This window comes from Sceloporus occidentalis, unplaced genomic scaffold, assembly GCF_023333645.1.
Source record: "Sceloporus occidentalis isolate IW3139 unplaced genomic scaffold, rSceOcc1.0.p SCAF_3, whole genome shotgun sequence".
NCBI classification, from domain to species: Eukaryota; Metazoa; Chordata; class Lepidosauria; order Squamata; family Phrynosomatidae; genus Sceloporus; species Sceloporus occidentalis.
In genome coordinates this window covers 16,847,049-16,862,043 of record NW_028316983.1, presented here as the reverse complement: position 1 = coordinate 16,862,043, position 14,995 = coordinate 16,847,049, and the positions used below count along the sequence as shown (strand labels likewise).

Here is a 14,995-nt window from a genome sequence, read left to right as displayed (position 1 = left end):
GAGCCCTCCAAGAGCCCCTGCCCTCTGCTGCTCTGCTCAGCTCCTGCAAACTCAGGCCTGTGACCTCTTGGACTGAGTCTATCCATCTGGCATGCTCTCTTTCTTCCTCTCTTTCTACTACCTTCTACCTTTCCTAGCTTCTTCTTCAAGTCGTTCCTGACTTATGGCGCCCCTAAGGTCATGGGGGTCTCTTGGCAAGTTGCTTCAGAGGGGCTTTGGCCACCCTCTAAGGCTGAGAGAGTGTGACTCCCCCAAGGTCGCCCAGTGGGTTTACATTACAGTGAGCCAGGGCAGTTCCAGTAGTGTCAAACCGGATTATTCCCGCCGTGTGGACGCAGCACCTGCTTCCCTTTCCTGGGACCCCCTTCATTCTAGGGCATTTGGACCAGGGCAGTTCCAGGGGTGTCAAGCTGGGTTCTCTCTCCCAGTGTGGAGCCAAGCCCTGCTGCTTCTGCTTCTGCTTCTCCTTCCTGGGATTCCCAGAATGCCATGGCCCTGAGCCAGGGCAGTGCCAGTGGTGCCAAGTCGGCTTAATTCTGCAGTCTGGAGGCAGCAGCAGCAGCAGCCCCCCCTCCTCCCCCTCCCCCTCCCCCTCCCCCCTGGGCTCTGCCTTTCGCAGCCTCCTCCTCCTCCTCCTCCGTCCTCCTGGGGCCGGTCTGCCTGCTGCCTGCCTGCCTGCCTGCCTGGGCTGCTCCTGGGCCAGGGCTGGGAGGGTCTGCAGCAGCAGAGGCCGCCCGGGAGAGCCATCAGCTCCAGCCCCCTCCGGCCAGAGGATGCCTGCGCCCGGCCTCCTCCTCCTCCTGGGGCTCCTCTTCCAGCCCTTGGCCCTGGCAGCAGCTGCAGCAGCCTCCTCCGCCGCCAGTCTCTCCTGGGAGGAAGGACGCAGCTGCTCCACGCCGCTCCCCAGGCAGCCTCCGGGGATCAGGTCAGAGCCAGACCCCCTTCCTGCCCCTCTAGAGACACCCCATACAATCACTCTCTCTCTCTCTCTCTCTCTCTCTCTCTATATATATATATATATATATGCGTGTGTGTATATATATATACATACTATACAGTGTGTATGCACACACACACACACCATATATATATATATATATATATATATATATATATAGTGTATAGTCGATATAGATAAACTGTAGGAGTTTATCACACTGGGGCTGATTTAGGCATTAAAGAGAGAGTAAAGCGCATTTAAAGCATCCCACCAAGAAAGCGAAAATGGCAAGGAATTGAACAAATGATTATCACAGACAATTGCGCAAATAAAGCGACATCGGAAACACGCTTTCGCTGAAATCCCCCAAGTAAAACAATGCATATTTAATGCATCTTTGGGACCGCTTTATTGGCGGGTTTTGCGCAACATTGTGTGAAATTGTTTTGCCTAGTTATGCAATTGTTCCAGGATATTCACAGGATAAACTTCCAATCTCTTTCATTGTGATAAACTCCATAGAAGAGACCCCAAGGGCCATCCAGTCCAACCCCATTCTGCCATGCAGGAACACTCAATCAAAGCATCCCCAACGGATGGCCATCCAGCCTCTGTTTAAAGACCTCCAAAGAAGGAGACTCTGCCACTCTCTGAGGAAGTGTGTTCCAACCTCAAACAGCTCTTACTGTCAGGAGGTTCCTCCTAAGGTTGAGCTGGAATTGCTTTTCCCATGGTTGGAAAAGGAATCTGGGACCTTCAGGTTACTGAGGTCTTCTTCAGTCTGTGCCTTGATGATGATGATGATGATGATGATGATTAAGGCAGCTTGGAAAAGATGACAGGGCTCAATAAAGTGGAAGGCCACAGGATAAGAGGAAGACCACAGCTTTCCAGGTCTGAGAATTCTCTTATTCATAAAGTCACCATAAATCAGTGCCTAGATGATAGCAAATGAAAGCAACATAGAGTCATAGAGTTGGAAGAGACCCCAGGGGTCATATAGTCCAACCCCATTCTGCTATGCATCCCCAACAGATGGCCATCCAGCCTCTGTTTAAAGACCTCCAAGGAATGAGACTCCAGCACACTCTGAGGGAGTCTGTTCCTCTGTCGAACAGCCCTTACTGTCAGGAAGTTCCTCCTAATGTTGAGGTGGAATCTCTTTTCCTGGAGCTTGCATACATTGTTCTGGGTCCTGTTCTCTGGAGCAGCAGAAAACAAGCTTGCTCCATCCTCAATATGACACCTCTTTATATATTAAAACAGGGCTATCGTATCATCTCTTGTGTGCCTTCAAGGTCTCTCCCATTTATGGCCACTCTGTCCTGGGGTTTCCTTCCTGGAAAAAATTGGTCGGAGTGAGGTTTGCTGTGGCTTTCCCCTGAGGCTGAGAGAGTGTGACTTGCTCAAGATTACCCCATTGTTTGATGCTGTGGGCCTCCAAGCCATTTTTGACTTATGGCCACCCTAAGGTGAACCGGTCCTGGGGTTTTCTTTGCAAGATTTGTTCAGAACAGGTTTGCCAAGGGCATCCTCTGAAGCTGAGAGATTGTGACTTGCCCAAGGCCAGCCAGTAGCCTACTCTATCTATCTATCTATCTATCTATCTATCTATCTATCTTGTTTTCTTCCTGGTATAGGGGCTTATACCATCATTAACAAATGAAACCTCCTTGCTGTTGTTGCTGTTGTGTGTCTTCAAATAATTTCTCACTTATGGCCATCCATTAACCATCCTGCAGTGTAGTCCGTAGTGCCTCTGCCTTTCTCAAACCTCACTTGCATCTTTGAGATTTCTCTCTCCATGTACATGATCAGAGTCTGTGCTGCAGAATTTTGAGTATAATTTTGCTTGCATGGAAATGAATGCTGTGGTCCCATAAATTCTGTGAGAAGCAGGGCGGTGGTGTGGTTTGAGCATTGGACTAGGACTCTGGAGACCAGGGTTCGAATCCTGGCTCAATCATGTAAACCCACTGGGTGACCCTGAGCAAGTCATATTCTCTCAGCCTCGGGAAAGCAGTGACAAACCTGAATCCTTCCCCCACCCCAAGAAATGGGATATAAAGGCACAACTGTGTCTAATTCACTTGCAAAGCATGGTTGCTAGCATGAATATTCAGAAGGAAGTTCCCTGCAAGGAGCAGTCCTGTGACTGCCAACCAAAGAGAGAAGTTGAGATCATCCTAAAAGTGGGAATGATTTTATTTCCTCTGTCCAGAGAATGGAAATAGTATTAACTTGTTCTTATTGCTTTCCCCTCCCTTTTCAAACAGAACATACCCTCGTCCACATGAGTATTTGAACCCATCTGAACTCCCAAAGAGCTGGGACTGGCGGAATATAGATGGAGTCAATTACGTGAGCTCCACTCGCAACCAGCACATCCCAAAATATTGCGGATCCTGTTGGGCTCATGGCAGCACCAGTGCCCTGGCAGGTAAGTGGTTCTGGTGGTATGGTTATGGTTGCCTCCTTGTGCTTTTCTCCATATTCAGGTCAGTAATGGTGAACAGTTGTGATGGCTCTGTGGGCCAGCTTTCTGTCCCGGGACTCTCTCAAGTTTTCCAAAACTGTCTGTACTGACAACAGACATACCCAGTAGTGAACATCTATTTCTGATTTTGAAAAGCAGGGTTTAACAGTATTTACAATTGGGAAAAATATTTAAAATTGCAGCCTCTAAAACCTATTTAAAATGTTAATTGTTGTTCCAAGTGCCCCCCAGAAGAGCAAATACTCTTCATTGGTCAGAAAAAAGATGGTCCACAGGAGTTAAGTCTTTCAGCTTCATGATATTTCATGACTGCACATTACCCACCGGAGATATACTGTCTTGGAATATGGAAGTTCTATCCTTAGCTATTGAAATACACAGTATTTAATAATCAAGGCCAGGTGAAAATGCTTGACTATCTGATTTACTGCATATCCTACCTTAAAGCTGCATATGCCACCTTAAAGCTGGGGAGGGCAACAATGGAAGAAGTGCGGCCTCCTTGCCCCCATGTTGAGCCACACATTCATGCTTTAGAACACCAAAAGTGATACTGCCTTACTTCCAGATGAATTTTGGGCAATTTATAGCCTTTGGGTCTTTTTTTATGGGGGGGGGGGCTCTGAGGAGCTTGGGAAATTAAATTGCCACATTTGCAGCCATTTGAGGTCAGTTTGGGCAGGTTTTCAAGCAATCAAAATCACCCCAAATCAATGCCATTTAAAACAAAATTGAGGGAAGGGTATGGGGCCCCCAAGGGCTACACTCTGCTCACCTCTTGGACCAGTTGAGGTATTTTGCAATAGGAGGCAGAAACCCCCCACAAACAGCCTTCCTCATCTTTTCCAGTAATACTAAGGGAGCAATTTGCCACCCTTCAAATGACCTGAAACCTGCTCTTTGGCTCATAGAGCGGGCCTTTTTAATAGCTATGTTTCCAGTGCTTAAATCCAAAGTTTCTTTTCTATTCCCATAATAACTCTCTTCCCCTCATTACAACCAATTCACCCTTCTATTTTCAGTTTCTCTGTATTTCCCACAATTGCCAACTTTCCCCTATCCACCTCAGATCTCCAGGTGAGAAAGAGATGTGGCGATGGAAGAGTGAAGAGCAAAAGCCCTACACTGTGAATTTTGCTTTGAGCATGGATTCCCAGCTGCAAGCCTTAACAGGGACTCTCCATGCTGCAGCATTTTGTTGTAGTTCCTACTCATTTAATTAAATCTGTCAGCTTAAAGTAAAACGTTACATGAACTGCAAAATGCTGCAGGTCCCTCTTCATGTCTCACACTACATGCTGGTTGTCTCCATCTCTCAGATCGCATCAATATTAAGAGGAAAGGTGCCTGGCCCTCAGCTTACCTCTCCGTTCAACATGTTCTCGACTGTGCCGAGGCAGGGACCTGTCATGGGGGAGACCACCTGGCTGTATGGGAGTATGCTCACCACCATGGCATCCCGGACGAGACCTGCAACAATTATCAAGCAAAAGATCAAAGTGAGATTAAGGGGAAACCCTAGTTTTCAATATCCCTATCCCTCTCCCCAGTCTTTGTCTCTGGTTGGAATCATTACATTTTGGAGTATAAATCTCAGAATCCTGTACCCAGCATGAAAGAGGAATGTTAGACTGTCAGTTGATCCTACTACCATGTTGGTCACTTTTATTACATGTGAGGGTGGCAGGCCATCTTTGGGCAGGCTGTGTGAAGCAGATACAACTCTGTCCTTCAGCAATTATATGTCACTCTCTGCCCACCCCTGGATTTGCTGCAATGAGGCAATTGCTTCATTCTACCTAATGGTTGGGCAGGTTACGGTGGCATGTGCCAAGAATGTTTCTGTCCTGATTTCTTGTTCACGGTGTGAATGCCTTTAGATTACAGACAGAGGGGTTTCATGCATGCAGGATTGTGCATGGGGACTTCCATGTGAAGATTTGAAACCTGTACTATCAACCTCTACAGGGCCATCAGCTGGACAAGTTACATCAGCTGCATGACTTTCCTTCTGCAAAGACACAGTCAGAAATCTCCAGAGCTAAGGGGAAAGACAATGGGGTCCCAGACACCTCCTTGCACACCCCAATTACCAGCTCAACAGACCTCTGTTCAATGCTGGCTGTTAAGGTGGGCTTGGAGGTTCAGGCAAAGAGGCATTACTTAGTTATGCATTTATAACTAAGTAGCCAATACCGGATATCAGTGAACATTTACAAAAATGCATTGGCTTGAGCTGTTGGTCTAAGATTACTTTTAATTCTTTGTTTTTCTAAGGATGTCAAAAATCTAAAGCAATATTCATCTTTGTCCACCACCACCTCCCTCTTCCTGCAACACTGGCTTTTTTCTCTGTTTCTTCTATCTCCTGCTACTCTCTAAAATTGTTATCACAGGCTGGGGAACTCACCTTGCCAGATTCAGACAGGGCCACCAGCCATACACCTTTGTACCAATCAAATCTTTTAAATTGTTTAATCTCCCAGCCTGCTAGCATATCTACTAGCCATGCTGACTGGAGGATTCTGGAAGGTCCAAAAATTAATTTCCCCAGATCGTTGTGACAGTTACCAAGCATCCCCAAAATCACTTCCATAGATGATAAAATGTCATAGCAGTACTTAAGAGAATATTTTAAAAACATCCAGCTTTTGTTTAACCCTCTCGTAACCCTCAAACTGCAGTTAAGTATACAGCCTGAAACATTGTGAGGCTACTCTAATCCTGCAAGTAAAATCAAAATGAAAAGGATTGTCCCCCTCAAAGTATTTGGATATTCTGAGAGGCTGCTTATTTGACCCCACAGTTCCTTCTGAGCCACACGTGCAATTGTGTGTCCATGTCTACATAGGCAGACTAAATATCACAGAGCAATGTATTGGAGAAATTTCATTTTATTGTGTATAGCAAGTGGATGTAAGAAGGCCTGTTAAATATCTTCATTAATTTTATAGAGTGCAAGAAGTTCAACCAGTGTGGGACGTGTGTTACTTTTGAGGAATGTCACGTGATAAAGAACTACACTCTCTGGAAAGTTGCAGATTATGGAACTGTCAGTGGGAGAGAAAAAATGATGGCAGAAATCTATGCAAATGGGCCAATCAGGTAAAGAAATGCAGCCTTAGTGGCAGGAGGCTAATAATAACATTTATTTATTTCCACTAAAGGGCAGAACATCAAATGTATACAATCAGAAACAAAACAATAAAAACACAGCACTGTAACATACTTATATATATATATACTAAAATATTGTTGTTGCTGCTTGCCTTCAAGTGGTTTCCAATTATGGTGACCCAAAAATGACCCTATCATGGGATTTTCTTAGCAAGATCTGTTCAGTGGAGGTTTCCATTGATTTCCCCTGAAGCTGAGAGAGTGTGACTTGCCCAAGGTCACCCAGTGGGTTTCATGGCTGAGTGGGAAATTGAACCCTGGTCTCCAGAGTCATAGTCCAACACTCACTGAAAATAAAATTCATTAGGATGATGGAACAGGTCTCACTGCAGGAGTGATGGTGGTGTTTCCTCCACAGTGTACTGATTCTCTCAGGCCACCCAGGCAGCCCCTTATATCCCTTTCAGGCAGGGGAGCAGGTGATATTTGCCAGCTGCTATCTCAGTCCTGGGGGAACCGGGAGTATCTGCGAGTATCTGGTCCCATGCCGTAGGAAACATGCAGACAGCAGTGACTGTACTACAGTGGAGTCTTGTTATCCTCTGGGGTTTGGGTCCAGGACTCCTCGTGGATAACAAAATCTGTGGATGCTTGAGTCCCATTAAATAGAATGGCATAGTAATAGTAATAACATTTATTTGGTCAATGACCAGTATAAAAACAAAATCATACAAGCAACATATCAATATAACAATAACAGATTAAAATATAAACTGCTGGTAGACTGTACGTGTACAGTATCAAACAGTTCTTTCTACGGTAATAAAATGACCATTTGACAGTTGAGGGCGCAGTTTACAAACAATATAACAAAATTTAGCCACCTTAAGGGATACTGTAGGATCATTGTTGTCCAATAGGAGGCGTAAATAAAAGGAGTCAGTTTTGTCTGGGAATTTACTCAGTAGTGGGCTAATCAGTTGGTGACGAATATCTCTATAGAATTGACAATAAAGGAAAACATGCTCATTGGTTTCAACAGCGCCTGAGCCACATGGGCAAAAACGGTTTTCAAAAGGTGTTTTTTTTAAATCTACCTTCCAACATGGCTGTGGGCAACACATTGAAACGTGCCAGAGTTAGAGCCCTTCTAAACTTCGGGAGGGTAACATGGAACAGATATGGAGCTGGGGAGGGGACCAAAACTTGAGCACTGAACATGACATATTTTGAAAGGGAAGTTGAGTCCATATATCTTTCTGCTTCTAGGATTTTTTTTTAATAGTAGATTTGGCTCTATCAGTGTCAAGCTTTAAAATTTCATTTTTATTGAGACCAAGCTCATTTAATTTCTTAAGGAGGGAAATTTCCCAAGAGGATTTAAAGGAATCCAGGAAAATTAAATTTGTCAGACCTCCAGAAGTTTTATGCAATTTTTGCCAATAGGTGAGTATACTAATCCACAGACTAGATTCTATTTTAATAGTCCCAGCCTCCCTTAGAATGGCATAGTAAAATGGCTTCCCTTATGTAAAATGGCAAAATCAAGGTTTGCTATTTAGAATTTATACTGTTTTTCAATATTTCTAAGCTGTGAATGCTTGAATCTGTGGATAAGGAGGGCCAACTGTATTATACAGAGTACTACATTATAGAGTGTACTGGTATTATATTATACTATATTACAATATATATATATATATATATATATATATATATATATATTGTGTGTGTGTATAATTATATTATACAGACTATTATATAGAGATGGTGTGATAACCAATGGAAACCCATGAACAATATGCCACAGTGGCCTGGCACACACTATAAAAGAAGTCAGGAAACCACAGGAATTCAGGCAATGGGAGGGCCTTGACAAATCAGTTCCTTCCACTCTGTGGTTTGTTTAGCAAACCTGTCATGACTTGGTGCTCTGGATTATTTTCTTCCTCAGCAAGCCAGAATCTGTGGAATGAGGGAGACTAGCTTGTGGAAGAAACACAAGCCAGAACACCATTTCTTGCTAGGTTCTGTCTGTGGGTTGTTTAGTGACACTGATCGGCCAGTGCATGCACCAGTATGCTAGCTGATCCACAAAAGATTAAATTCTTGAGAATTCGATTGCTGAGAACACACCCAATTATATATAAAAAGTTAAAAGCTCAGTGGTTGTGCTCAGGTGGTTTGGGACTCTGGGGTGTTTATGTTTGTCTGATTAATCCTATGTCATTTGAGAATTAGCCCAAGAACTTTGCCAAATAATGAACAAAAAATTTGGAGTTATTAAGTCCACTGATTCAGTGAGGTTAGACATTCCTGTGCTAACAGACCAGGAACTTGTGTCCTCCTTTAGAAGGTAGTTAGATCAAAGCCAAGGCTGGATGCCTCAATCATCTGGCAACTTGATTTTTGCAAAACTACAGATCCCAGGATTCCACAGGATAGAGCTATATCACCTAAAGTGTCAAACTGTTTTATTTTGACAGTCCAGATGCACCCTAGGTTATAGCTTTCCCTCCCAAAAGCCCCTCTTCACAGATTTATCCAGCTTCTCTCTTCACACATGGATGTCTACATTAACATAAAAGCTGAAGGGAAGATGCCAATGAAAGGCCATTGAAGTTATAGGCTGAATCCTGTTGACAACATGCACTAACCTCCAGTTATTCCAGTGTTTGTGTATCGTTTGACACTGCAGAAGGAGTTTCTAGTACCTCCTTCTGCAGTGTTGTTATGCACAGTGTGCAACATAGCTCTGCCCGCCACTGGCTACTGACTGACTGCAGAAAAGTGCCCAAACACAAGAAAGGGAAAGCTTTTATCTCAGCATTTACAGTAATGGCTAAGTCAATGTCTTGGCACCCACAGTGATGCTGCAAGATAACTGAGGCCCCCAGTCTCAACCTGGGAGCATCCTGACTGAGTTCGCACAGTGGGAAAATAAACACAGCTGAAGAAGGAGCAGGCTTTGCCTTTTGGACCACTAGTTTAGGTATGCTGGTGGAGACTTAGCCCTTTGTTTGCACTGGTCAGGAGCAACCCAGAGTATCTAGGCCCTGCAGTTGCCCCAATCTGAGCCCATTATCATGGCCTATGTTTCTGTACCTTCTCAGCTATCTGCACAGGCATCCTGCTTGGCCACTCGGCATGTCCACTGCCACCGTGGGTCACTTGTTCTGAGGTCAGAATGAAACATTTAATACTGAGCACCTCCTTCTCACCTCAGAATGAGTAACTCACTGTGGTGGTAGACACCATGAGTGGCCCAGTGGGATGCCCATGCAGACAGTCATGCTGGCACAGAAACAGAGGGCTCCAGGTGTTTCTAGAAGATGTGCAGCAACAGGTAAGATTTTTTTTTAGTTTATATTAAAATTTCTATGCCCTGGTGCTGGTGTGGGATATGCTGGACATTGTCAAGACTGTCCACACCAGAACTGAGGTTTGGGCTGTGCACTGTCCAAATGGGTCAACATCAGAATGAGGGAAAAACAGGCTTTTGGGCCCATGCAGACAAGGCCTACATCTCCATCTATCAGCTGCTTGAATCTTGGCCAATGGGCCCAGATTGTAAAAGTGATTTTTGCTCACTCCTCTACCTGGTGAATGAAGCTCATAGCCCTAGATCCAGATTGTGGCTTTTGAACATCCAACACTGCTTGTCTTCACTAGCATCCTAAAAAGGTTTTGTTGTTTTTAATGTTTAAACAGTTGTGGGATCATGGCCACCTCAAAGCTGGATGAATACAGTGGAGGAGTCTATGCAGAATACAAACCATTGCCTATAATAAACCATATCATCTCCGTTGCTGGCTGGGGAGTAGAAAATGGAACTGAATACTGGATTGTACGGAATTCATGGGGAGAGCCCTGGGTAAGGAAAGCTATAGAATCCAAATGCAAATCTATGCTTGCGTTCTATATATTTAGTTAAATGGGCAAAATTCACTGAAGGATGTGAAGATGGGCTTTATTCCAATATGTAATGGAAATGCTGGGATGGAATGGGATGGGGTAACATTGGGATATGGCTTGAATTTTCAAAATAGACCTTGACAAACTTTGGTAACCCAGGAGAAGATGGAACAGTGGGCAGAATCCAGGAGTTGAAAGTGTTTGCATAAGTATGGATCTGCATTTTACTCTACTGAATAAAAAAGAGATCTCTTTAGTGTGTTACCAGACCAGTCCATATAATTTTGGTCTGCTAGGCACAATGCAGGCCCCCTCCAGCATGTTTCCCCCTCCAAAGATTTTGTGACTGAATGGAGGGAGTGAATAGGGCCATTCACTGAGCCACTGCTAACCTATTTACCAAGCAGCATTGGGCTTGGAAGGTCACCCAGGTTGTGCTGCCCTGCTCTAAACTCCATGTATTTTCTGCATTTCACTTTGGACATGACCTATGTGTCAATACACCCCACTCTAGGAACTACAGCTGCTGGGGATGGTGCCCCATTAGAAACAGCTGTAACAGGATGGAAGTGGCATTTCTCTTGAATGCAGCTGTTGAAATAGAGCACACACAGACTCTAATGGGAAGAAGGTCATATTATCCTGCTTAGTTATAGCTTTGTAGAAAGTCAAGAGCAAGATGTTCTTTGCCACTAGGAGCACCTGGATCCAACATCACTTTCAATTTAGACAAACTGACTGTCATCCTGTTAGTGGAATGTGCAGTCAAGGTAACCTGCATGTGCATGTGTGTGGTTGCTGTGAAGATTGGTATTCTCTCTCTTCCTCCACAGTGATCAAAGTCTATCTCCCCAAACTATCATACAGCTGCTGAAGCACCACCATACCAGCCATTCCATGCCTGGCATAGAGCAATGGGGGTTCAGAGAAACAACTTGCTATATCTCTAAAGCCACACATGAAATTGTTACATCATCTGCCAAGACCTGCAGAGGACCTCAGTGGATCTTAGTGAAGGATGTAATCACTTTGCTTCTGGCTACATAGCCAGATCCTTTTGTGTCCTCGCTTCTCTAGGCATGCAGTGGTCATTTCAGGGGTGTGTGTGTATGGGGGGAGGGAGGGGTTCAGCCAGAAGGTAGTAAACTATGGTATAGTCAGCCATACAGGATTACAGTCTGTGTGTGTGTGTGTGTGCGCGCACACAAGTGTATGCATGTAATGAATGTGTGCTTCACTTCAGTCTTGCTGAAGTGGATAAAAAACAAATTTGATTGTATTCCTGCAGTACTGAACCAAGAGGGATCAGCAGCTAGGGGCCCCACGGCTGAATCTGGTCTCTTTGGAAGGGATTCCTCCCCTAAAAGCAGTTAACCCAAAAGAATATAGTTAAAGAAATCGTTCAAAGGCTGTTTTGAGGGTGGGAAGTAGGATCTTGGCTGTTCTCTTTCTTGCACCCTGAAGAAGTTGGGAATATCACAAGGGCCCTCTGACACAAATAACTTGCAAAACAGCAGTTGCATGTATATAGTTCCAAACTCTAGACACAAACAGCCAAATATTCCACAGCAACTACCAGCATGCTTGTTAGCATATCCAGAGAAATTGTCCTTGCTTTTTAAAAACTAAAACTCAGTTAACTGATTTGATATGAAAGATTGGCTCTTTCCATCTCAGCCTGCCTAAAAGCTAAGTTTATCAGCAGGGATCTTGTTGTATATCTCACCATCTTGTGAGGCTAGGCAGGTGGATGGGCACACATAACAGGGATTTCTCTGTAGCAGCACCTCAACTGTGGATCTGCCTCCCAAGGGAGGTCAGGTTGGCCTCATGCCTTCTGAGTTTCCCATGCTCTGGAGGCTGTGCTGTTTTACATAGCCTTTGGTTCTTAAAATTAGAAACGTCTGTGTTAAAATTAGAAATGTGTGTCTGGTTTTAGAACTACTTTAAAAGAAAAGTTTGGGTATTTATTTTAGTTGGTTTTTAATTATTTAAAGTTCTTAAAGTGTTTTATTGGTTATGGATCATCTCAAGAGCCTTGGTGAGTAAAAAGGCAATAAATAAATGCCTGAAATAAAATAGGTAAAATAAAATTGACATGCAGGCAATGTTTAGGATGTTGCCATTGCAAGAAACACTAATTTCAGTGTAAGTACTTCTTCCTGTATGCCTCTACTAATACAAATGGACACCTTGCAGGGGGAGCATGGCTGGCTTAGGATTGTGACAAGCGCATACAAAGGAGGACGAGGAAGAGAATACAACCTGGCTGTGGAACAGCACTGTGCTTATGGAGACCCCATCCTTCTTTGAGCTTTATTGGTACTTCTCCTTTTGAAATGAAAAGGATCTTGCAGCAAGATTTTCTCTTCTTCTTAACAAAGGGGAAGGACTGATTTTAAGTTGCACATGGTACAATTTTACTTTTCTTTTAGCCTGATCCATAGTTTTACATGGGCTACACAATCAAAGGCTTTGCTATACTTTATAAAGGTTGGTAGGAAAAGAGGAAGACTATAGGCATTATAGGTGGAAAAGGAAACCACAGCCCTGAGTTTGCAAGATGGAGCAGAGCTATTAATAGCAGCATGTCTTGGAAGTCTCCCATTCACTGGGTCATCATGTGTTGGAGCTGATCTGACAGCATTTAGTAACAAAGAACAACATAACAATATCTTAACACAGAGATGAATTTACTCATTTTTCATATTCAACCCTGTATATAACAGCTCTTATTTGTGCAAATAGAGAAGGTGAGATTATGAAATGTGTTTATATTCTGCTTTGAAAGTTTTATTTTCAAGATTTTGTGTGTAGTCATACTGATGAAGTGACATAAGGCTGTATTACTTTAGCACTATAACTCTAAAAATAATGGTGGAAAACAGTCAGTCTAGTAACAGAAATGTAATGAGAGAATAAAGTCAGTAGAAAACCTTCATGGTAAAGGTCACACACTCATTCAAAATATCATCAGTGAGATGGTAAAAAATATGGTGTAAGGAACACAGATAGTGGAAAAAGATGTTTATCATTTACCTCAGCCTATATCAGAAACTACTGAAACAGGAGCACAAACTCACATTGCTTGTATGCTTTCTTATGTGCTTCACACACACACACGCATGCACACACGCACACGCCTGCCTCTGAATTGGTCTCTGATACCGAAAGAACAAGAAGGTTACAGTGTTATAACATGGAGACAGTTAATACTCTAGAGGTTGAGGGGGAAAGGTTGTGAATGAGACCATATGAAGATAATCTTCCCTCTTGCTGTCAGGAGTTGCAAATGCACCTTGCTTGCCATAGTGTCTAGCAGTAACAACAAAGAAAGGGCAGTATTATAGCAAGAGAGGCAAATGTTTTTTATTAATATAGGGTATGAGCAGAAGGCAGGATACCATGGGCCAAGCCTGCCTCTGGTTCTGACCCAGGTCAGTTCCCAGGGTGTTGTGGTGACAGATGGGTTATTCCAGGCATGCCTAATGCTGTGCCATGTACCTGCTGACGCAACGTGCCTCTTATCTGACGCTACTATTGCTTCCATCCTCAAGGCCCCCGCTGTGGCCAGTAAGAACAGAAATGGGGCTCTTGGCTACACCAATGTGTCTAGGCACCCTTTCTGGTGTCAGAGGCCATAGTGGATGTGGGCAGCAAGTAAGGGCCCACAGGGCCATCTGGAAACCCCAGGAAACTCCATGGCAAACAGCTAGTCTTTTTGGCCTTGATTAAGGCCCCTTTCAGCTGGGAATGGTCTGGGACTACTGGATCGGCATCTGGACTGGCTGATTATGGGCTGGGGCTAATGACCTGTGTCTTTTGGACAGGAAGGTACCAAGCCAGGGAGAATATTGGCCTTTTGGCCCATGCGTACAGGCCCTATAAAAATGAGAATTAAGCCTGCCATGATTTGAAATTGTGCACAGTTTAATTAGGTAATGTTAATGCTTGCTGTTTAGTTCTGACAATGAACATCTCTGGAATGACTCTGTAGTTACTGAATAAAGGTTTACTGAGTTTTAATTACTGAAGCATGCATTTATGAACCTGGTGTCCTGCTGGACTTGACACTTGCTCCCACATGGACAGTCATTTCACTCTACCTCTAGAGACACTGAGAATGAAGCTAAAACTGACATTTTGATTCAGACTCTGAGATTTTGCTCCCCTACTTGTATGTGCAATGTTAGCATTTTGGAGATTCACAGACCAGGCAAATCCCACACTATCATGCACATTTTGTGTGTATAGCAGCTAATGACCCATTAGGAAAAGTGAACACTAACAAGTTTTTTTTATTATGCATCTGTTTAAACTGGACCTAAGAAAAAGATAAAATATGATAGTCAAGGCTAACTTAAACCTCATTGTTTTTAATGGCACTGAAAATAATGGGTAAAATTGGGTCAACATTCTACATCCTGAAGCTTCCATATGTTTTGCACTGCAGTTTCCATCAGCTCCACCCAGCATTCTGCATAAATGAGAGATTATCAAATCTATAGTGTAAAACATCTGGAGGG

At 43.7% G+C, this 14,995-nt stretch overlaps 1 protein-coding gene across 2 annotated transcripts; it reads left to right on the top strand.

Annotated features, from left to right (window-relative positions):
• The first annotated feature begins 678 nt into the window (after positions 1–678).
• On the top strand, positions 679–14,624 carry LOC149315602 (cathepsin Z-like). 2 transcript variants are annotated; one of them, XM_089513716.1, is made up of 6 exons: positions 679–925; positions 3,217–3,380; positions 4,757–4,936; positions 6,392–6,542; positions 10,266–10,428; positions 12,669–14,624. In XM_089513716.1, exons 1-6 carry the CDS (start codon positions 774–776, stop codon positions 12,780–12,782), a joined length of 924 nt encoding a protein of 307 aa, XP_089369842.1. In that variant the 5' UTR covers positions 679–773; the 3' UTR covers positions 12,783–14,624. The 2 variants fall into 2 exon arrangements, with proteins under 2 accessions (XP_089369842.1, XP_089369843.1); XM_089513717.1 differs by lacking the exon at positions 12,669–14,624 and adding an exon at positions 11,303–11,445.
• The last annotated feature ends 371 nt before the right edge of the window (positions 14,625–14,995 follow it).

Bases quoted from the DNA above. Each gene is read 5' to 3' on its own strand.
- LOC149315602 (XM_089513716.1), top strand. From the start codon at position 774: ATGCCTGCGCCCGGCCTCCTCCTCCTCCTGGGGCTCCTCTTCCAGCCC. The intron at 926-3,216 runs GTCAGAGCCAGA...CTTTTCAAACAG, and splicing joins AGGCAGCCTCCGGGGATCAG to AACATACCCTCGTCCACATG. The intron at 10,429-12,668 runs GTAAGGAAAGCT...GACACCTTGCAG, and splicing joins ATTCATGGGGAGAGCCCTGG to GGGGAGCATGGCTGGCTTAG.